Consider the following 24,825-nt stretch of genomic DNA (forward strand, 5'->3'; position numbering starts at 1 on the left):
CCCCCCCCCCCCCCCCCCCCCCCGCTCAGATTGAAAATCTTCAAGAGCAACTTAGAGATAAGGAAAAGCAAATGAGCAGCTTGAAAGAACGAGTCAAATCTTTGCAGGCTGACACTACCAACACCGACACTGCCTTGACAACTTTGGAAGAGGCCCTTGCAGAGAAAGTGAGTGACTGGTTTGGACTCTTCATAGACACATTTCCTCTGCTTTCTCATTAATGTAAAATTTTCTCTAGTAATGAGACTTGGATATAAAAGGCAGAAGACGTCCCTTGGGGCAAAAGAGAAAAGAGCTTTCTGTACTATTGCTGACATAGATAGTGTAGGGGAAAGAAAATCCACTCTGTTTTTGTCAACTTAAGCATCTCTTGTTAGGCAAGATGGATTCCACAGTAGAGGGCAGTGGCTGAACTTTGTAAACAGTAAGCCATATTTTCCCCATTTACTATCTTCTGAAAAAAAAGAAAAGTTCTTTTTATTTATCTCATCACCTAGAATTTGGGGATGTAGAATATTAGACATTGACCATCAGGAAGCACTATATTATTAGTTCTCTTTTACTATACCACACTGGTACCTAATATAGTCATGGATTTTAGTATTAATACATTTAGTATTAATACATACTTGCTATTTTTCTAGTCTTGGCCTTGCTACTGCATTTTGTGTTTATGAGCAAACCTAATCTTTCAGGAATGGTTGACTAAGTAAATAAGTGACCCAACCGGACAAGTGTTTATGTCTTGGAAGGAGGTTTAAGGAATCTTGGTGGGGCGTTTTAATTGGATTTTTTTTTTAAAGGAATAGGGTCACTGTTTTTTAAGCGTCTTGGACTCAGAATGCTTCAGACTGTATGCCAGGGATCAAGGCTTGATCCCTGAATAAATTCAGAAATAATACCCAGAAATATGCTTAAATTGCTTCAACTTTTAGACTTCCTAAGTATCTGTTGACAGAAGTTTTAACGGCTCCTCTCTTTTACCCTGCTTTTTTATGCTTTAAGCTCAGTATGTCATAATCTCCCCAACCTCCTCCTTTTTTGGTGTGTGAATTGTGAGTTGTTTCCATTGCCTTATGGGCAACATGTGAATTACATATAAAAAAGGAGTATTTGTTGACTGTTGCCCTTAAGGTAGGGGTGTGTGTGTGTGTGTGTGTGTGTGTGTGTGTGTGTGTGCACGCGCGCATATGCATGCATGCATGTGCCCATGCGTAAAGTTTTTGGATACTTGGGAGTTAAATGGGATTTTCCAAAAGAATACTTTAGGGGATTCTAATACTATTTGGGATTATAGGAACAGAAACCCAGGGGAGTCAAAAGACCAAGGCCACATCTTTGTTATAGCAAGCAAGATGAGTAGGAGGTATGACTTCTTTAAAAAGTAAATTATTAACAACTTACCACTGTCTTTTGAATGAAGCATGGGAGTGTGAAATTTTATCAGCTAAAAGCTGAATTACACTCATACGGTATAAGTAGGAAAGGAATTTTCTTATGTATTGATGTGCTCTCTTATCAGGAGCGGACAATTGAACGCTTAAAGGAACAGCGGGACAGAGATGAGCGAGAGAAGCAAGAGGAAATTGATAACTACAAAAAAGATCTTAAAGACTTGAAAGAAAAAGTCAGCTTATTGCAAGGCGACCTCTCAGAAAAAGAGGTTAAGATCACCAAAATAGAATGATTTGTTTAGTTGGTGCATTGTATGTATATGTTGATGGTCTTTATGTAATGCATATAAAAATGTATTTGAGAAAAGGTTTTCTTAATATTCTTATAGTATGCCTTTTCAGAAGACCTTAAGGGGTATTTTGGAAAGCTTTGCAGAGGTGTAGTAGATTGGATCATTCATTTCCTAAGTCTTCTCTCTTTCAATATGTTATGAGTTGGTTTCTTACTTGTTAATGACATTTTTATAGATTCTAAAAAACTGAAGCAGTTACACATGGAAAAATACTGTGCTAATGGTAAGAAGGGTGATAGATGAAAAGAATATGCAAATGGAGGACAACTTATTTACAATGGCTCTTAAAAATTTTTTTTTAATTTTATTTTAGAGCACAGGAGTTGGAGAGACGGGCAGAGGGAGAGAGGGAGAAAATCTTAATCAGGGTCTACACTTAACATGGAGTCTGATAGAGGGCTCAATCCCACAACCCTGGGATCATGACCTAAGCTGAAATCAAGAGTCAGATGGCCAAGTGACTGAACCACCAGGCACCCCTATGGTACCTCTTAAGTACATCTCAGTATTGGCAGAGAAATCTTAAGTGATTGCTGACCAGTTGGGTTACTTAGTAGCCTTGCTTTGGGAGGATCCTGTTAATGTGACCTAAATAGTAGAAATACCTAATGCTTTATGATCATGTAATAATACATGAGCTTTAGAAACATTCTTGGGTTTTCTTTCTTATATCTTTTAAGAAAATTTATGGTGGGGCACCTGGGTGGCTCAGTCAGTTAAGTGTTTGACTTCAGCTCAGGTCATGATCTCGTTGTTCGTGGGTTTGAGCCCTGCATTGGGCTCTGTGCTGACAGCTCAGAGCGTGGAGCCTGCTTCAGATTTTGTGTCTCCATCTCTCTCTGTCCCTCTCCCACTCGTTCTCTCTCTCTCTCTCTCTCCCAAAAATAAATAAACATTTGGAAAAAATTTATGGTAATTTTTATTTCTAGTGGAACTTCCCTTCTAAAAGGGAAAAGTGTTTTATATTTATGTTGGTGTAGCTACCACAGTAACTAGTAGTGACTCCTACTGCTAGTGGCTACTTTCATTCACAAAGCTTGATCTCCTTCCATTTATTTTGTGGGAATGGATATGTATTGATAGAACTCTTTTAAATTAAAAAAATTTTTTTTAATGTTTATTTTTGAGAGGGGGAGAGAGAGAGAGAGAGAGAGAGAGAGAGAGTGCAAGCAGGGGGAGAGGCAGAGAGAGAGAGGGAGACACAGAATCTGAAGCAGGCACCAAGCTCTGAGCTGTCAGCACAAGCCCGACGTGGGGCTCAAGCCCACAAACTGTGAGATCATGACCTGAGCTGAAGTCGGATGCTCAACGAACTGAGCCACCCAGGCGCCCCTCTTTTAATTTTTTTTGAATGTTTATTATTTTTTTTGAAGGGGAGAGAGAGAGAGAGAGAGACAGAGAGACAGAGAGAGACAGAGCATGAGTGGGGGAGGGGCAGAGAGAGAGGGAGACACAGAATCCGAAGCAGGCTCCAGGCTCTGAGCCGTCAGCACTGAGCCCAACACAGGGCTCGAACCCATGTGAGATCATGACCTGAGCTGAAGTCAGACGCCCATCTGACTGACCCACCCAGGCACCCTGATAGAACTCTTAAATCACAATTGAATTGGTATTTCTTGGGAATTCAACTTATTTTAGTTGGGACTTGAAAGCTGAGGCTAACATTGTTTTATATTTCATGAATGTTCTTGAAATGGAAACTTCAGTATATAATAATGAACAGAAAATATAAGCCACCAAGATAATAAATTTAAAAAATTTTATTTCCATTTTATTTGTAATTAGTATTTATTCTAGATGTGTATTGCTTTTTTTAGGCTTCACTTTTGGATCTGAAAGAGCATGCTTCTTCCCTGGCTTCCTCAGGACTGAAAAAGGATTCACGACTTAAGACACTGGAGATTGCTTTAGAACAGAAGAAGGAGGAGTGTCTGAAAATGGAATCTCAGTTGAAAAAGGTTAAAGAAAATTTTTATACTTTTCTTACTTTGCTTTAAATAAGAACATAGTAGAAAGCTCTACAGGGTTCACATGTAATAAATTACCAATGATGTAATAATCCCCTAAAGTTCAACATGTCATTTATACCTTCATCAGTTCTCTTAGTGTATTTACCCTGTTTTATTTTACTACTGAAAATCCTCAAATTCTTAGAAAATTGACAGTTCAGAGGAAGAGTAAAATATAAGACCACAATGTAAAAATCTTAATTTTTCTGGTATTTTTCTTCCATTAGCATCGGGCTTCCTAGGAGATAATTTAGCAGTGATAGTCACCCATAGGGGTGAGTATTAGGATTGATATAGATATTTATTGTCCATTTCTCTGATTTATTTCTAAGATTTATATGGCAGTTTGTAGGTTTCAAAACACTTTCATATTTATAATCTCCGAGCTGTCAACTCTGTGAGTATTGGAACAGTTAACTGGGTTCAATTCATATGATGACTAATTAAAACAGGTACAGCCTAGTCTTGAGACTTTAAGATGTTTTTTGTTTTTAAAGTTTATTTATTTTCAGAGTTAGTGAAGAGCATGTATACACACATGTGTGCGAGTGGGGTAAAGGCAGAGAGAGAGGGAGGGAGAGAATCCTCACTGTCAATATGTCAACATGGATCTCATGAACCATGAGATCATGACCTGAGCCAAAATCAAGAGTCAGATGCTAAACTGATGGAGCTCTCCAGGCTCCCCAAGACTTTAAGTTATGTTCTCTTTCTATGTATTGGGTGTATTCAACATGATATCCTTATAATGAATATTTCATGTAGAGTATGTCTAAAGCAAAATCACATTTTTAAGCTAAAGAGAGGAAGAAAATCCAGTATCTTATAGTTACTTTTGAATAAGTAGGAAAATACTATTTGTGAGATTATGGACTCCGATTGTAACCAATTCACATTTGATAGTTGGCTTTTTTTCCTCACTGGAAAGGTGGAAATAATTTTCTATTTAATACCTGAATATCAAAGGTGAAGCTGTTACATGTATTCAGAGTTATAAAACAGAGCAGGAACTATCAAGAGTAATGTATTCATTAATATTCTAAACTCCCCTGTTTGTGACAATCCCACATTTTCTATTTGTTTACTTTTAATCTTCTTGTTATCATGGCCTCTTATATCTTAGGCTTTATCTGTAGGTTTATGAGAAAAAATAAAGTTATCTTTGGGTAGAGGAGGCTGATGGCTTTCCTCTACTTTGATTTATTATCTGTTTTAGTAATGGCCATTTTTCTTTTCATATTTTTCTTTGTTTCATTCTGGATCATTGTTTCTTTTCATTTTAGTTCATTACTGATATTTTCCTTTTAAAATGCTTCCACAGTTCCCAAGTCCAACAAGGAGGTTATTTGTATAGTTTTTATTTGTTTTGTTTGTTTTTTGCCTTTTCTCACCCCTTTTCCTACCTTCTCTGGTTTTAATTGAGCATTTTATGTAATTCATTTTTCTTGCCCCTTTAAGCATATCAGTTGTATTTCTTCAGTTTTTTCAAGTGATTGCCCTAGAGTTTGCAGTATGCATTTTTTACTTATTTCCCAACTTTATTGAGATATAATTAACAAATACAAATTGTATATATTTAAGGTTTACATGATGATTTATGTATACATTGCAAAATGGTTACCACAGTCAAGCTAGTTAACACATTTATCACCTCACATAGTTATTATTTTATTTTTTTGTGGTGAGAGCGCTTTTAAAATATACTCTCTTAGCAAATTTCAAGTATATAATACAGTATTATTAAGTATAGTCACTATCCTGTACATTAGATCCTCAGAATTTACTCAAAACTGAAAGTTTGTAACCTTTGATCAACACCTCCTCATTTCTCCCATCCAAGTACTAACTAGGCCCGACCCTGCTTAGCTTCTGAGATCAGACGAGATCAGGCACGTTCAGGGTGGTATGGCTGTATGGCTGTAGACAACACCTCCTCATTTCTCTACCCTCTAGCTCCTGACAACTACCATTCTAGTTTGCTTCTATGAGTTCACCTTTTTTAGATTTTACGTATAAGTGAGATCATACAGTATTTGTCTTTCTGTGTCCAGCTTGTTTCACTTAGCATAATGCCCTCCAGGTTCATCCATATTGTCACAAATGGCAGGATTTCCTTCTTTTTATGATTAAATAATTCTTTTTTATGATTAAATAATATTTATGATATATATGATATTTATGTATCATATATATATATAGTATATGCACACACATAGACACATATTTCCTTTATCCGTTCATCTGTTGATGGGTACTCAGATTCTTTCCATATCTTGGCTCTTGTGAGTAATGCTACAGTGAACATGAGAGTGTAGATATCTCTTTGAGATACTGATTTCATTTCTTTTGGATATATGTCCAGGGATGGGATTGCTGGATCATATAGTAGCTCCATTTAAGAATTTCTGAGAAAGCTTTGTACTGTTTTCCATAATGGTTGTATGAATCTGCATTCCCATCAGTGGGGTACAAGGGTTCCCTTTTCTCCATAGTCTTGGCAACTCTCATTTCTAGTCTTTTTGATGATAGCCATTCTAACAAGTGTTACTTGTTATCTCACTGTGATTTTGATTTGCATTTCCTTGATGGTTAGTGATGTTCAGCTACTTTTCATGTACCTATTGGCCATAGTTTGTCTTCTCTCTTCTTTGGAAGAACTATCTATTCAAGTTTTTCACCCATTTTAATGGGATTATTTGTGTTTGTGCTATTAAGTTGTATGAGTTCCTTACTTATTTTGAATATGTCAGCTATAAGTTTTGAAAACGTTTTCTCCTATTCTGTAGGTTGCCTTTTCATTTTGTTGATAGTTTTCTTATAGAAGCTTTTTACTTTGATGGAGCTTTTTACTTTTTACTTTCATATAGAAGCTTTTTACTTCTATTTTTGCTTTTGTTGCCTGTGTTTCTGGTGTCCTATCAAAAAAATCACACAGTAAACATTTTTAATCAAAGTTCACTTTCAGAAAATGTTATCCCACTTTGTGTCGTGCAGGTACCATACAACAGAATCCTCCCAATTCCTTCTTCCCTTCCCTGATGACATTGTTATCATTCATTTCATTTATCCATATGTGATAATCACCCCAATACATTACTATCCTTACTTTAAAATCGTTACCTTTTAGATGAAGAATAAAAATAATAAAAGGTGAAATTTTAGCTTTATTCTTTCTTCAGTTCTCTTTCTTTCTATATGTATATGTGAGTTTCTGACCTATATAATTTTCCTTCTGCATGAAGCACTTCTTTTAATATATTTTTGCAGGGTAAGTCTACTGGCTATGAACTTCTCAGTTTTTGTTTGTCTAAGAAAGTCTTTATTTCTTGTTCACTTTTGAAAGATATTAAAAATGGTTATAGAATTCTAGGTTGGTGGGCTTTTTTCCCAACACTTTAAAGGTTTCACTCTGTTGTCTTCTTACATGATTTCTGATGAGAAGTCTACTGTAGTTCTTAACATTGTTACTCTGCTGGTGAGGTGTTTTTCCCCCTCTGACTTCTTTTAACCTTTTTTCTTTGTCTTTCATTTTCTACAGTTTTAGTATGATGTGCTTACATGTAGATGCTGAGTATTTATATTGCCTGGTGTTCTGAGCTTCCTGATTTGGTGCATGTCATTAATTTTGGAAAATTCTCAGCCATAATTACTTAAAATATTTTTTTAAATGTTCATTTTTTAGAGAGAGAGAGAGAGAGCGAGCGAGTGAGCAGGGGAGAGGCAGAGAGACAGGGAGACACAGAATGCAAAGCAGGCTCCAGGCTCTGAGCTGTCAGCACAGAGCCCCATGTGGGGCCTGAATTCATATGAGCCGTGAGATCATGACCTGAGCCAAAGTCGGACATTTAACTGACTGAGCCACCCAGGTGCCCTTAATATATTTCTTTTTTTCCTTTTGGTATTCCAATTATCTAGATGTTTCACCTTTGAAATTACTCTGTAGTTCCTTGGATGTTCTCTACTGGTTTTTAATTTATTTATTTCATTTTTAAAAATCTTTTTGTTTTGGGAAGTTTCTATTGAAACTTGTCTTCATGCTTACGGATTCTTTCTTCAGCCAAATCCAGCCTACTAATGAGTCCATCAAAGGCATTAATTTCTCTTACAGGTTTTTTATACCTAGAATTTCCTTTTGACTCTTAAAGTGTTCACCTCTCTGATTATATCACCCATTTGTTTTTGAATATTGTCTCTTTTCCCATTAGGGACCTTAACTTTTCATCAGTTGTCTTAAATTCCCTGTCTGATTCATTCCAACATTTCTGTCAAATATCTGAATCTGATTTTGATGCTTACTGTATCTCTTCAGACTGTGTCTTTTCTTGTCTTTTATCACACCTTGTAATTTTTTTGTTGAAAGCCAGATATGTTGTATCAGGTAGAAACTGAGAAACTGTATCAGGTAGAAACTGTACCTGCAGAAACTGAGGTAAATAGGCTTATGTGTGAGGTTTTAATCTGGCTAGAAGTTGAGCTGTATTTAATGTTTGCTGTAGCTGTAGGTGCCAGAGGCTTCAGTCTCCTCTAAGTGTCCTTGTCTCTATTGACTTTGTGCTTCTGTCTTCAGAGAGTCTGCATCTTTTAGCTCTTTCAGCTGTTACCCTTTGTTATCATACTAGAACCCTATTGTTGTGGTGGTAAGATGTGGGAAAAGATAAACTTTCTATAATCTGATGATTAAGTCTTGGTCTTTTATGAGTCTCTGTCCCTCGCTGTGACCTTCACTAAGGTTTTCTCCTTAGCTAGAGGGGGCTAGAACGGGAGGAATGCCCATCTGCCAGGTGGGATAAAACTCTGTTAAAATCTTTGCTCCTGGAGAGTCTGCCTTTGGGTAGAGTATGCTGTGGGCATTTATTACCCCTCCACACCCTTACCAGAACCACAAGGGGATTTTTGCGAGCTCTTCACTGTGAGAACTTGGTGAGGTTCCTGGGGGTAAAGACTGTGAAAGAGTGGTGGGTCTGCCCTGAAACTGCAGCTTCTAGGGCTTTCTCACTCTCATGCTTGTCTACACTCAGCCCTAGTATTTCCTCAAAGTTACCAATTGAAGTGTTTCTGCCAACAGCTTTGCTCCGGGTAAGTAGATCCCAACTGTGACCCCCTGGATTTGCCTGTGTCTCTTGATTTTGGAGTTGTAGTTTGCCCTTTGCCCTCAGTTCTCTGATAGGTCCAAGAAAAGTAACTCATATTCAGTTTTTTAGTTTTTTCTTATTTTAAGAATGGTGGTGGTGACTTCCAAGTGTTTCACATGTTGGAGCTGAATTTATAGCTGTTTTCCATATAGAACAGACTTCCTCATTCTTGTTTTATGAAGATATATATGTGAGTTTTGCCATTTAGAATAACATCTAAAATAAACCTGCAATAAAAATACAATTATTGCCTATATTGGGGAATCAGATTTAGTTTTATTAATTAATACATAAATATTTATGGAATCAATAGGTTACCTCTCCCAGGGGATTTGAGAGTATATCACAGAGGTCTGAGTTAACAATATACATGTCTTATGTAGCTTTTTTAGTTCTGCTAGATGTCAGATGAACTTGAATACTTTATATATTGTCAAAGTGTTTCTAAAGTCATTAATTTATGTTGGAAATTACTTCTCAAGAAAGGAAAAAAAGACAATTTTGACTTAAAATATGTCTTAGAGTAAATGAGTATTTCCAATGTACGATTGAGATAAGAGTTAGGCAATAAAATGTAAGACTCAGAACAATTTTTATCTCATTCTCGTAATAAATACTTCCCTTGCACATTTTAAAAGCAGAGCAGTGAAACAGAGACAAATACCACATGATATCACTTACATGTGGAATGTAAAAACAAAAACAAAAACCTGAACCCATAGATACAGAGAACAGATTGGTGGTTGCCGGGGGTGGGAAGTGGTGGTGTATAGGTGAAATGGGGAAGGGATTCAAAAGGTAAAAACCTACAGTTACAAAATAAATAAGTCCTGAAGATGTAATGTGCAGCATGGTGACTAGTTAATAATACTTTTTTGTATATTTGAAAGTTGCTGAGAGCAAGTAGATCTTAAAAGTTCTCATCACAAGAAGAAAATTATTTGTAAGTTTGTGGTAATAGATGTTAATTAGGTACATTGTGACCATTTCACAATATGCTGTACATAGTCAAATCATTGTGGTGTATGCCTGAAACTAATATGTCAATTTCATCTAAAATAAATAGAACCAAATATTGTCATATATATATATTTTTTAATTTGCTACAGTTTTAATTCTTCTTAGTAGCTTATTAGGCCTAGGGTTTTGTTATCTTTGTCTTTTGTGTTAACGTTTTGTTGTTGTTTTATAGCTTACTAGTAGGTTTATTATTATTTTTTTACATAGATACAGCTTATTTTATTTTTTGGTTGTGGGAACTTTTTTAAATGTTTGTTTATTTTTGAGAGAGAGCTTGCATGAGTGCTCTCAAAAGGGGAAGGGGCAGAGAAAGAGAGAGGGACAGAGGATCTGAAGCTGGTTCTATGCTGACAGCAGGGAGCCCGATGTGGGGGTCAGACTCATGAGCCGTGAGATCACAACCTGAGCTGAAGTTGGACACTTAACCGACTGAGCCACCTAGGCACCCCGGTTGTGGAAACTTTTAAAATCTATTTTCTGAAGGGTGCTTGGGTGGCTCAGTTGGTTAAGTGTCTGATTTTGGCTCAGGTCATGATCTCATGGTTCATGGGTTCAAGCCCCACGTCGGACTCTGTGCAGACAGCTCAGAGCCTGGAGCCTGCTTTGGATTCCGTGTCTCCTTCTTTCTCTCTCTGCTCCACTTCCATTCATGCTCTGGAACAGAATAGAAAATTCAGAAATGAACCCACATTTATTTGTAGGTTGATATGAAGTGATATTTGGCACATTTTCTTGCTAAAAACCGTAAGTGGCATAAGGTTGGAGTTCTAACATATTTATTCATAAGGCTCTGATTATTATTGAAATTTTCAAAGAAATTTCTCTATTTTGTTTGTAGTAGAAGGGAACTAATCTTGAGATAATGATAAATTCAAGACATTTTTTACTTCTAGCTTAGGAATTTATATCCTAGATATGAATTTGGGTATTTTATGTCTTCAGCATGAGATAATGACCTTAAAATTATTAAGAACAGTCTTGAAATTCAACTTCTGAATTATCAGAATTGTAAAAAGTGCTAACTTCTTTTTTTTTCTCCTCTGGGAAGAAATCTCTCTTCCTAGAGAATTTTTTTATTGTTAATTTTTTAAATTATATTTTTTAACCTTTTACTTTTTTTTTCTCTTGCTTGTTCTATTCTTATACCATTTCATTCTACCTTTTTCTCTTCTTTTCTTCCTGACTCTTCTTCCTTTTCGGTCCTGAAAATAGTTTTAAGCCACCCATTCAGACCAGTAAGTGACATGACAGAGTAGTGCCATAAAGCCTAGGTAGATGTTTTTTTCTGTATTTTGTATGAGAGGTTTTTTTACTACTCTAAAAAAAAGTGAATGCACAAGACCTTCTCTCTCCCTTCCTCAAGTAGGAATTCTATAGACTTTCTAAAATGTCTCCTTTCTAAAGCATAGAAAGTATAGATTTGGAGTGAATACAAAGTGGAAAAGTTTCTGAGATCAAAATTCCCCACCCCCCCCACCCCAGGCTTTGAGATGTGTTTGCATTTCTGCTGCTTTTGCCTTGTTTTCTTCTTCTTTTTTTTTGTTTGTTTATTTTTGAGACAAGAGAGACCTAGCATGAGTGGGGGAGGGGCAGAGAGAGGGAGACACAGAATCCGAAGCAGGCTCCAGGCTCTGAGCTGTCAGCACAGAGCCTGACAGGGGGCTCGAACTTGTCAACAATGAGATCATGACCTGAGCCCAAGTCGGACGCTCAACTGACTGAGCCACTCAGGTGTCCCCATTGCCTTGTTTTATTCTTAATGATTAATTGATTCAGAGTTGCCTCTCTTTCCTCCTTTCTTTTCATTTTATTTATTTGTTTATTTATAAATGCTTATTTATTTTGAGAGAGAGCACAGCGTGAACAGGGGACGGGGAGAGAGGGAGAGAGAGAATCCCAAGCAAGCTCTGTGCTGTCAGTGCCGAGCCCCACAAGGGGCTCATTCCCACAAACCGTGAGATCATGACCTGAGCTGAAATCAAGAGCTAGATACCTAACCAACTGAGCCACCCAGGCGCCCTACCTATCTTTATGCTAGATTTTATCTTGTGGCTTTTAACACCACCAGTTTAAGGTAGAATTTTGCTAACACATTAAAATACATCTTCCAGTGAACATTTTTGTTTTTTTTTTAGTGTTTGTTTATTTTTGAGAAAGAACACAAGCAAGGGAGGAGCAGAGAGTGACAGAATCTGAAGCAGGTTCCAAGGCTCCAAACTGTCAGCACAGAGCCCGACATGGGGCTCAAACTCATGAACGGTGAGATCATGACCTGAGCCAAAGTCGGATACTTAACTGACTGAGCCACCCAAGTACTCCAGTGGACTCTTTTTTAAAGGCCACTGTTAGTAACTGGATTTTTAAAACTGATTACACCTGAAACAAAAATTATTGTCAGGATTTTAATCTTAGAAGTACAGCTTTTGCTTTGACAAAGCATTTAGCCCAATTTGTGGAAACATTTCTCAAGTTAGTTTTCAGAACTTTCCAGATTATTTCTTAACAACATATATTTACTCCTTTAGTATTTTTTCAAACCTTTTTAAAGAACTGAGTATATTCTATTGTCTGTTAAATAAGGGAAAATGAAACATCTTCACCATGACCTTTTCATTAAATACATTATACATATTCAGAAGGAAAATTGAAGACTTTTGATAATTAGTTTTTAATTATTGAAATTGCTTTCCATTCCAAAATGCATTGGAGTTATTAGTTGGCATTTGCAACAGGATTCTGAATAAAAGTTTTCTTCTTGGTTCTGAAGGTGATCGTTGACTTCTAACTTTGCTTGTTCCATGTTACTTTGTAAAACCCTGAATTCTTGCCTTAGGAAGGTACCTATGTGTGGATAGCCATTTTCTTAACCTAACTTCATTTTCATGGAAGTATTTCATCTGCAGAATCTATGCGATTCTGTATGCTCTATGTGATTCATACATGTTTGATAAAGCAGTATATAGGAAAAGGGAAGGAAAGTAAGGGTCAAGTGCGAATTTGATCTCAGCATTGTCAGTGGTTATAGTAACATCAGCAGTGGATCTCTGGTGTTGCCTTTTTGAGAGATTGGAGAAAGTATCTTGGAGAGGTCAATAGTAGTCTAATGCCTTGTTTGTATCACTAGACTCAGAAAAATCTCTTGTCTTATGATGATTTTTGGCCTAATAAATATTCAGAGATGTACAGTACTACATATAAACCCAAACCTGTTTGAAATTCATGATAATTATTTCTCAACTTATTACTAATATTTTATTTATATAATATTTAAGCAGAGAAAAACTTTATAAATTGAAGATGAGCTATTAGATATTTGATAATGCTATGTTTAAATTGGAATGTAGGGGTTCCTGGGTGGCTCAGTCAGTTTAGTGTCTGACTCTGGCTCAGGTCATGACCTCTCAGTTCATGAGTTTGAGACCCCGTGTTGGGCTCTGTGCTGACAGCTCAGAGCCTGGAGCCTGCTTCAGATTCTGTGTCTCCCTCTCCCTCTGCCCCTCCCCGGCTCACGCTCTGTCTCTGAAAAATAAACATTAAAAAATAAATAATTTGAAATGTAGATAGTGGTTTGGAACTGTAGTGTTCACTGCCACTATATGTGAATCATGGAATTTGGACACTTTTCTTTGTAGGCACATGAGGCAACATTGGAAGCCAGAGCCAGTCCAGAGATGAATGACCGAATACAGCAATTGGAGAGAGAGACTGCCAGGTACAAAGATGAATCTAGCAAGGCCCAGGCAGAAGTTGACCGCCTCTTGGAAATCTTGAAAGAAGTGGAAAATGAGAAGAATGACAAAGATAAGAAGATTGCAGAGTTGGAAAGGTAAGGAAAGGGAAGCTGAATGGTGGACTCTCTATGTTAGAAAGATTAAAGTATGTTTTTAAAACTGTATACTTTTGGGGGTGTACTTTTTCAGTGTATCTGCCTCTTGGAATTTAGATTCTTGAGTGCTTATGTTATTTTTTTTAATCTGCTTTTTATTATAAGTCATTGTAAATTCATTGCTGCAACATCTAAAAGGTGACATAGGATGGAAATATATTAGGAAGCTCTGGACATCAGCATCATTAATTGGAAAGTGAGGAAGTATTCATTGATTGAGAAATTGAAGTTTTCTACTGGCTAATCAGTAGAGTACAAATAGCTACTTGCTTTTTAATTACTTTATCTACATAGTAAAGTAGGTGAATTCTTTAAAATGAGCTGTGCTTATAGATCTAGCTAGACAGCTCTTTTATTTCTCCCTCTAATTAGAGTGTTTTATACTAAAGATTATGTATTTGTTTTTTGACCTCTTCTTTTACAGCATGTATTTAACATAAATTTACACGTACATAGAAGCAGTTCTTCTAGTAGAACTTCATTAACCACCCATGTTCTTTTAAATAGTCAGAGATGACAGTGACAGAGTGAAGTCACTAACCTCTATAGCTTCTTGGAGCTGATTTCTAGGAATATTTTATTTTCATGTTCTTGAAGGTTGGGAAATCTGAGACAACTTTCATAAATTGTATTAAGTTTAAAATTTATGGGTGACTGGTAGACTTAATACTCCCCTAGAATTAATTTTTCTCCTATTCTGTACCCATAGAATTTTGAGTTTCAAGAAACCAAAACAGTAAAGTTTAATCCTCACAATTTTTCTTCACTATACTGAAAGTGTTAATAACATAGCTGGTTGCATACTCGCTAGATTCCTTTTACTTTGATATTAATTCTATTTGTATTTCTGGTTCTGGATAAGATGAATGGATAGAATTCTTCAGGTCAGAATTAAGAAATTACTAGAGTCTCAAGATGAGATTATGTGCCTTTTTTCATGTTTGCACTGCACTTTCCCCCCCAGGACACACACACATTTACATACTCACATGCCTCCCTGCTCTGTGTTGGCCTGAAATCAGCAGCAGTACTGCATAGGTTTTAAAATACAATACTTTTGATGGATTAGTGACTTCCCACTAAATATTTTAGTATTTCAGAAAAGAAATTCCTTGATAAAGTTTCATTTTTCCGTTTGTTTTCTTGTATTAGATATCTACATTGAAATTATTGCTTGTTATTTCAGACAGCTTGCTTGGAGAAACTTTGATTCATTTTTGGATCTAATGCTGATTTTTGGAGATGGGTGTGACTTGAAAGAGAGTAAGAAATAGGATTAAATTTATATTTCAGACTCAAAGCACAACAAATAGCTTTCATTATCCACCGTATTTCTCACATTTTGAGAAACTTGTGAATGATCTGTGCTTTCCACAGAATGTAACTTAAAAGGTTGAAAAGCACTACAGTTTTATCCTCTCGCCAGGTAGCACTGTAATTTTGTTTTAGGATTTGACACAAAGTTTCTTGGCTACCAAAAAAAGGAAGTTTTTAAAACTCACTTTTTGTTACTGGCTTTATAATTTCTTGTTCAGTAATACAGTTTAAGATTTGAATAATAGTCAAAGAGAGTCAGGATTATATTATTTATGCCTTTTGTTCCCATATTTAGTACTGAGGTGCATGTGTGTGGCTGCTGTGTTTCTTACTAACCATTTGCTTCTTGTGTTGCCATTCCACTATTTCCTATATGTGGGTGTCTGTCTCCCCATAATTTATCATTTGAATTTCTTCACCTTTCTTTTGATTTGTCTTATCATGGTCCTAATCCATTGGGATTTTGGTCTCTGTGTGTTTTTTATGTGTGTTCCCTCTTGGCCATGCTGTTTCTCAGAAAGCCAGTCTCCCGCAATTTGTACCTTCCACGCCAGGTTTCTGTCCCTGCACCGTCAGGGGGGTTTGTTTGGGACTTCCTGGGAAAGTGAGTGTTATGTAAGGCTACAGTTCTGTAATAAACTGAATTGCTACTGCTGCTTTTGCTACTGCTGAGGCTTGCTGGGAATTTTGCTTGATCAGAATTAAAGAACAGCCAGTATAGGTCAGTTGAACTGTACCTCTTGGGACATTGTTTTGAGGATAAAGTATGTGTTCTCTGTGGTAAGATTCAGATATTGTTGATTATGATTGTCTTTGTCTTTGTTTCTAGCCCATCTTGTATGTGGTTGTTCCAATGCTGACATGCCCTTTAATTTTTGGCCCCTTAATGTGATGGTAGTTCCACACATAATTCAGGATATAGAATTCATTTCTAAAGGGTGTTCAGCAACCTTCTAAATGCAAAAAAAAAAAAAAAAAAAAAGTGGACTGTTATGATCATTGAACTAGAGAAAATTCTTAGTGTTCTTTGCAAATTTCCTAGTATTTATGTAAAAATCTCCAGTGTTAAAAGGTTTAGATTAAATCATAAAGAATTCCTAGGCCTTTTCTTTGTGACCTAGATAAAAATGAATAGTCCCCTACATTGCTCTTGTAGAACAATAGTAGCTCCTGTAGAGGATGATTCAGTGTTGTACCACTGTTGTTCTGTTGACCTACTGCAGTTTTTAAAAGGATTATGTAAGGCCACCCATATATTTGCACATACAAAATATCTTCCCAATTAAGTGTAAGAGATACTACTTCTAAATTAATATTCTAAACTGTGGTGTATATAAATTGGGAGTTCAACCAGAAGCAGAACTAGTAGGGTATATATATATATCTGTATATCTATATAAACAACTCCTTGCAATAAATCTTTTAAATCTCCTTGTATAAATGATATATAGAGAGATATATAATCTCATTTATATATATCTATATATCATTTATACAAGGAGATTTAAAAGATTTATTGCAAGGAGTTGTTTTGCATGATTGTGTGGGACTTGGCAAAGGAAGTCCGAAATCTGGATGGCAAGGTGACAGGAAGAGAACATCAGCATCAAGATAGAAATCCCATGGCATGGGCAAAAATTCAGCCAAGTCCACAGGTAGAATTTTTTTTCTCTCTTAGGAAAACCTCAGCCCTGTTTTTAGGAGCCTTCCAAAGGATTCAGTTATGCCTATTCATTATCTGGGATAATCTCCTTTGCTTAAATGGATTAGAAGATTGATTGATTCATTGATTATTATTATTTTTAGAAGATGAATTGTAACTTTCATAGCAACATCTAAATTAGTGTTTGGTTAAGTAACTAAGCACTTTAGGCTAGCCAAGTTGACATTTAAAAAAGTTTTCACCTAGTGATTTTGGATAGCCTTTATAGCTCAATTTAAGGGAGAAAAAAACATAATAGTTAAAAAGCCCTAGAGCTTTACCTGTCCTTATGTAAGTAGATCAATTTAGCTTAGCCTTAGAAACCCTGATTGTAATTGAGAATTTCTTTTCTAAGGTGATTATATTAGAGTTTATATTTAGATTTATAATGGAGAGGCTTATCCTGGCATAATGTTTAAAATATTGAGAGAAGAGTAATTGTAGAGTGATAGAACTCTGATTTAATATCTTTTCAGATTTCTGTTTTACTATCTTTTCAGACTTCTGCAATAATTGTTTAAACTTTTTTTTTAATTAAAGAAATTGTTTTTATTGAGATCTAGTTGGCATATGACATATTAATTTCAGGTATACAACATAATGATTCAATATTTGTATAGATTGCAAAATAATCACAATAACTGTGGTTAACATCTGCAAAAAGTCAGAGTTTTTTTTTCATGTAATGAGAACTTTTAGGATCTATTCTCTTAGCAGCTTTCAAATACACCCTACAGTATTGTTAACTATACTCATGTACATGACATCCCCAGAAAGTTTATACCTTTTGACAATCTTCACCCATCCTCAACCCATAACTCTGGCAACGACTTAATCTGTTCTCTGTATCTATGAATTAGTTTTTCTTTGTGTGTGTATATATTTTAATTGAAGTAGAGTTGACATACAATATTATATTAGTTTCAGGTAGACAATGATTTGATGTTTATATATACATTATGAAATGCTCACCACAATAAGTGTAGTTACTGTCCGTCACCAAAGTTATCATAATATTACTGACTGTATTCTCTATGCTGTGATTTTCATCCCCATGACTTAATTCTTTTATGCTGGAAGTTTGTACCTCTTTTTCACTTTTACCTATTTCTCCCATTCCTCCTCCCCCCATCCCTGCCCCTGCTTCTAACAACCACCAGTCTGTTCTCTTATTTATGTGTCTGTTTCTTTTTTTGTTTGTTTTGTTTTTGGTATTTGTTTTGTTTTTTTGTTATGGTATTTGTCTTTTTCTATTTGACTTATTTCACTTAGCATAGTACCATCTAGGTCTATCCAGTTGTCCCAGATGGCAAGATTTCATTCTTTTTTATGAATGAGTGATATTCCATTATAAATATATATACAACATCATATTCATCCATCTATTGATGGACACTTAGGTTGTTCCCATATTGTGGCTACTGTAAGTAATGCATCATCAAACATAGGGGTGCACATATCTTTCTGATTTTTTTTTTTTTTTGCTTTCTTTGGGTGAATACCCAGAAATGGATATCTTATGGTATTTCTATTTTTAATATTTTTGAGCAACCTTCATACTGTTTTCCTTGGTGGCTGCACCAGTTTACTTTCCCACCAGTAGTGCACTAGGGTTCACTTTTCTCCATGTTTTCACCAACACTTGTTATATCTTGTCTTTCTTGATACTAGCCATTATGACTGATGGGAGGTTATATCTCACTGTGGTTTTGATTTGCATTTCCTGGACGATTCATGGTATTAAGCATCTTTTGTCAGTTGGCCGTCTTTGTGTCTTCTTTGGAAACATGTCTATTCCATCCTCTGCCCATTTTCTAATCATTTTTTTTTAACGTTTATTTATTTTTGAGAGACAGAGCACAAGCGGGGGAGGGGCAGACAGAGAGAGAGGGAGACACAGAATCCGAAGCATTTTCCAGGCTCTGAGCTGTTAGCACAGAGCCCAACGTGGGGCTCAAACTCACCAACTGCGAGATCATGACCTGAGCCGAAGTCGGAGGCTTAACTGACTGAGCCACCCAGGTGCCCCTTTAATCATTGTGTTGTTGTTGTTGAGTTGTATGAATTTTTTATATGTTTTGGATAGTAACCCCTTATCAGATATATCTTTTGCATGTATCTTCTCCTATTCAGTAGGTTGCCTTTCATTTTGTTGATGGTTTCCTTTGCTATGTAAAGCTGTTTGATTTGATATAGTCCCAATAGTTTATTTTTGTTTTTGTTTTCCTTACTTGAGGAGAAATATCCAGAAAAAAAAAATACTGCTAAAACTGATGTCAGAATACCTATGGTTTATATTTTCTTTTAGGAATTTTATGATTTCAGGTCAGACCATTAGGTTTTTAATCCATTTTGAGTTTTTTTTTTTTTTAATATGGCGAAAGAAAGTGGTTTTACTCTTTTTTGTGTAGCTCTTTAGTGTTCTCAACATCATTTACTGAAGAGACTGTCTTTTCCCTATTTGTATTCTTGCCTCCTTTGTTGTAGATTGTACAAGTGTGGGTTTATTTCATGGATCTTATCTTGTTTCATTGACCTGTGTGTCTGTTTTTGTTCCTGTGCCATACTGGTTTGATTAGCTTTGAAGTAGAGTTTAAAATCTGGGATTGTGATATCTCTCTTTGTATTTCTTTTTCAAGATTGCTTTTGCTATTGAGGGTCTTTTGTGGCTTCTTACAAAATTTAGGATTATTCTAGTTTTGTGCAAAAGATATTGGTATTTTGATAGGGATTGCATTGAATATAGATTGCTTTGGATAGCACGGACATTGTAACAATATTCTTTCAGCTGTGAGCATATTATATCTTTTCATTTGTTTCTTCCATCTTCAGTAATATTCCTGAACTCACTTTAGGAGTATTTCTGAAACTAGACTTATGTTTTACGAGAGAGTATATTTTCATAAATTTTAAGCTATTTTGGGGTTTTACTCTGGGTGGCTCAGTTAGCTAAGCATCCAACTCTTCTTAATCTCAGCTCAGGTCATGATCTCATGGTTCATGAGTTCGAGCCCTGAGCTAACAGCTTTGGATTCTGTCTCTGCCTCTCTCTGCCCCTTCCTCGTTTACATACTCTCTCTCAAAATAAACTTAAAAAAATTAGAAAAAGTTTAAGCTATTTTGAAACAAGATTTTCTGTAATTTAACACCCAAAGATTTCAAACTGTTACAGTTATTTACAAACTTATTTCCTCCTCTTTTTCTTTTAAAAATGTTTCTATAGTAGAAGCAACCATTTTGAAAAGGTTTAAAGTTTTGAGAAGTTAAACAAGCATTGGAAGTGTTAAGACAGACACAGGTTAGGGACCTTGACCAAGGTTGAGCTGTCTTTATCTACCTAATACTTTATGAATCAAAAATTAACTTCCTCACTGTTTTACTTAGTGCCTCAAATCAGGGGTGATTAAATTGTTATGACAATTTTGGTTCTTTTAAATAAGGCAGTACTTCAAGGATACCAATTAAAGCAGTTACAAATTATTCTACTATGCTGATGTCTTCAGATATGTGCACACAGCTCTCAGTCCTTTGTTACCTTCGTTTTAGTCCTCTCTTTCTTTGTCTCTTCTCTTCCTTCATCCCCACCTGAATGCCTGGAACAGACCTTGTCCCTTCACTTTTGGAAAGGGCATTATACAAGAGATTTTTGCCCTCAATCAGACAACTACTTTAAAGAGTGGTAGATTTTGACCTTAAACAAATTTTTTTAACGTGTCTGTCTGTCTGTCTGTCTTTCTTTTCTTTCTTTTGGTTTTAGAAATTGTTTTTTATTTAGCAAAATACTTCTTAAATTGATAATCTCAAATTAGAGAAGACTATATTTAGCCACTTTCAAAATTATGTATACAAACTTTTATTTCTGTCTGCTTAATTTGGTTTTACTAAATGCTCACTCTAACAAAATTATGTGGAGAATAAAACAAACAATGTTTGAGAGCAATTTAGTGTGAGTCTGTAACTTTGGTGGCATGTTCTTTGGGAATTTCTCTTTTTTTTAAATTTAATTAATTTTTTTAATTTACATCCAAGTTAGCATATAGTGCAACAATGATTTCAGGAGTAGATTCCTTAATGCTCCATACCCATTTAGCCCATCCCCCCTCCCACAACCCCTCCAGTAACCCTCTGTTTATTCTCCGTGTTTAAGAGTCTCTTATGTTTTGTCTCCCTCCCTGTTTTTCTATTATTTTTGCATCCCTTCCCTTATGTTCATCTGTTTTGTATCTGAAAGTCTTCACTTGAGTGAAGTTGTATATTTGTCCCTCTCTGACTAATTTCACTTATCATAATGCCCTCTAGTTCCATCCACGTAGTTGCAAATGGCAAGGTTTCATTCTTTTTGAATGCCGAGTAATACTCCATTGTGTGTGTGTGTAAATTTATCCATTTATCCATCAATGGACATTTTAGCTCTTTCCATACTTTGGCTATAGTTGATAGTGCTGCTATGAACATTGGGGTGCATGTGTCCCTTTGAAACAACACACCTGTATCCCGTGGATAAATCCCTAGTAGTGCAATTGCTGGGTCGTAGGGTAGTTCTATTTTTAATTTCTTGAGGAACCTCCATACTGTTTTCCAGAGTGGCTGCACCAGTGTGCATTCCCAGCAGTAGTGCAAAGGAGATCCTGTCTCTGTGCATCCTCCCCATCATCTATTATTGCCTGAGTTGTTCATGTTAGCCATTCTGACAGGTGTGAGGTGGTATCTCATTGTGGTTTTGATTTGTATTTCTGTGATGTTGAGCATTTTTCATGTGTCAGTTGGCCATCTGGACACTTCTTTGGAGAAGTGTCTATGCATGTCTTTTGCCCATTTCTTCACTGGATTATTTGATTTTTGGGTGTTGAGTTTGATAAGTTCTCTATAGATTTTGGATACTAACCTTTTATCTGATATGTCATGTGCAGATATCTTCTCCCATTCTGCTGGTTGCCTTTTAGTTTTGCCAATTGTTTCCTTCATTGTGCAGAAGATTTTTATTTTGATGAGGTCCCTGTAGTTCATTTTTGCTTTTGTTTCATTTGCCTCCGGAGACGTGTTGAGTAAGAAGTTGCTGTGGCCAAGATCAAAGAGATTTTTGCCTGCTTTCTCCATGAGGATTTTGATGGCTTCCTGTCTTGCATTTAGGTATTTCATCCATTTTGAGTTTGTTTTTGTGAATGGTGTAAGAAAGTGGTCCAGGTTCATTTTTCTGCATGTCGCTGTCCAGTTTTCCCAGCACCACTTGCTGAAGAGACTGTCTTTATCCCATTGGATATTCCTTCCTTCTTTGTCAAAGATTAGTAGGTCATATGTTTGTGGGTCCGTTTCTGGGTTCTCTATTCTGTTCCATTGATATGAGTGTCTGTTTTTGTGCCAGTACCATACTGTCTTGATGATTACAGCTTTGTAATACAGCTTGAAGTCTGGGATTGTGATGTCTCTTGCTTTGGTTTTCTTTTTCAAGATTGCTTTGGCTCTTCGGGGCCTTTTCTGGTTCCATACAAATTTTAGGATTGTTTATTCTAGCTCTGTGAAGAATGCTGGTGTTTTTTTTGGATAGGTCTTTCATATATGGCTTTTATGATCTTGAGGTATGTTCCTTCTATCCCTACTTTCTTGAGTGTTTTTATCAAGAAAGGATGCTGTAATTTGTCAAATGCTTTCTCTGCATCTGTTGAGAGGATCACGTGGTTCTTGTCCTTTCTTTATTGATGTGATGCATCACATTGATTGTTTTGCGGATATTGAACGAGCCCTGCATCCTAGGTATAAATCCCACTTGGTCTTGGTGAATAATTTTTTTAATGTATTTTTGGAGCTGGTTGACTAATATCTTGTTGAGGATTTTTGCATCCATGTTCATCAGGAAAATTGGTCTATAGTTGTCCTTTTTAGTGGGGTCCTGTCTGGTTTTGGAATCAAGGTAATGCTGGCTTCATAGAAAGAGTTTGGAAGTTTTCCTTCCATTTCTATTTTTTGGAACAGCTTGAAGAGAATAGGTGTTAACTCTTTAAATATTTGGTAGAATTCCCATGGAAAACCATCTGGCCGTGGACTCTTGGTTTTTGGGAGATTTTTGATTACTAATTTGATTTCTTTCCTGGTTATGGGTCTGTTCAAATTTTCTATTTCTTCTTGTTTCAATTTTGGTAGTTTTTGTTTCTAAGAATTTGTCCATTTCTTCCAGATTGCCCATTTTATTGGCATATAATTGCTCATAATATTCTCTTATTACTGTTTGTATTTCTGTTGCTTGTGATCTCTCCTCTTTCATTCTTGATTTCATTTATTTGGGTCCTTTCCTTTTTTTTTTCTTTTTTTTTTGGATCAAAGTGGCTAGTGGTTTATCAATTTTTGTTAATTCTTTCAAAGAACCAGCTTCTGATTTCATTGATCTTTTCTATTATTATTTTTTTTTTTTTAGTTTTGATAGCACTGATTTCTGCTCTAATCTTTATTATTTCCCAGATTGTGCTGCTCTTGGGTTTTATTTGCTATTTTTCTAGCTCTTTAAGGTGTAAGGTTAGGTTGTGTATCCGAGACCTTTCTTCCTTCTTTAGGAAGGCCTGGATTGCTCTATACTTCCTTCTTATGACTGCCTTTGCTGTGTCCCAGAGGTTTTGGGCTGTGGTGTTATCATTTTCATTGACTTCCATGTACTTTTTAATTTCCTCTTTAACTTCTTGGTCAGCCCATTCATTCTTTAGTAGGATGTTCTTTAGCCTCCAAGTATTTGTTATCTTTCCAAATTTTTTCTTGTGGTTGATTTCAAATTTCACAGCATTGTGGTCTGAAAATATGCATGGTGTTGTCTTGATCTTTTTGTACTTGTTGAATGCTGATTTGTGTCCCAGTATGTGATCTATTCTGGAGAATATTTCATGTTCACTGGAGAAGAATGCTGCTTTAGGATGAAATGTTCTGAATATATCTGTTAAGTCCATCTGTTCTAGTGTGTCATTCAAAGCCATTGTTTCCCTATGGATTTTCTGTTTAGATGATCTGTTCATTGCTGTAAGGTGTTGAAGTTCCCTACTATTATGGTATTATCAATGAGTTTCTTTATGTTTGTGATTAACTGGTTTATATATTTGGGTGCCTCCACATTTGCAGCACAAATGTTTACAATTGTTAGGTCTTCTTGATGGATAGATCCCTTAATTATGATATAATGCCCTTCTTCATCTCTTGTTACAGTCTTTATTTTAAAGTCTAGCTTGTCTGATATAAGTATGGCTACTCCACCTTTCTTTTGTTGACCATTAACATGACAGATGATTCTCCATCCTCTTACTTTCAGTCTGAAGGTGTCTTTAGGTCTCAAGTGGGTTGCTTGTAAACAGCATATAGATGGATCTTGTTTTCTTGTCCATTCTGTTATCCTATGTCTTTTGATTGGAGCATTTAGTCCATTGATGTTTAGAGCAAGTACTGAAACATATGAATTTATTGCCATTATGTTTCTTGTAGAGTTGGAGTTTTTGGTGGTGTTCTCTGGTCCTTTCTAGTCTTTGCTGTTGCTTTCATCTTTTTTTTTTTTTTTTTTTTTTGTCTTTTCTCCCCTCAGAGAGGAGTCCTTAAAATTTCTTGCAGGGCTGGTTTAGTGGTCACAAACTTCTTTAATTTTTGTTGGGAAACTTTTAATCTCTCCTATTTTGAATGACAGCTATGCTGGATAAAGAATTCTTGGCTGCATATTTTTCTGATTCAGCACATTGAATATATCTTGCCACTCCTTTCTGGCCTGCGAAGATTCTGTGGATAGGTCTCCTGCAAACCTTACCTGTCTTCCCTTGTATGTTGAGGACTGTTTTTCCCTTGCTGCTTTCATGATTCTTTCCTTGCCTGAGTATTTTGTGAATTTGACTACGATATGCCTTGTTGATGGTCAGGTTTTTTTTAATCTAATGGGAGTCCTCTGTGCCTCCTGGATTTTGATGTCTGTGTCTTTCTTTCCCCAGGTTACGAAAGTTTTCTGCTGTGATTTGCTCATATAACCCTTCTATCACTTTTTCTCTCTCTTCATC

General features: G+C 36.0%; 1 protein-coding gene across 13 annotated transcripts in view; it reads left to right on the top strand.

Moving 5' to 3' along the window:
* The window catches only part of ERC1 (ELKS/RAB6-interacting/CAST family member 1), a 520,536-nt gene that overhangs the window by 179,076 nt on the left and 316,635 nt on the right, over positions 1–24,825 (top strand). For all 13 annotated transcript variants that reach the window (XM_040462885.1, XM_040462876.1, XM_040462881.1 and 10 more), the window contains 4 exons: positions 30–167; positions 1,523–1,663; positions 3,565–3,705; positions 13,541–13,734. In XM_040462885.1, the coding sequence (XP_040318819.1) occupies positions 30–167; positions 1,523–1,663; positions 3,565–3,705; positions 13,541–13,734 (614 nt within the window). The remainder of the gene's footprint in view (positions 1–29; positions 168–1,522; positions 1,664–3,564; positions 3,706–13,540; positions 13,735–24,825) is intronic.

This window comes from Herpailurus yagouaroundi, unplaced genomic scaffold (assembly GCF_014898765.1).
Source record: "Herpailurus yagouaroundi ecotype Mexico unplaced genomic scaffold, PumYag 355, whole genome shotgun sequence".
Lineage (NCBI taxonomy): Eukaryota > Metazoa > Chordata > Mammalia > Carnivora > Felidae > Herpailurus > Herpailurus yagouaroundi.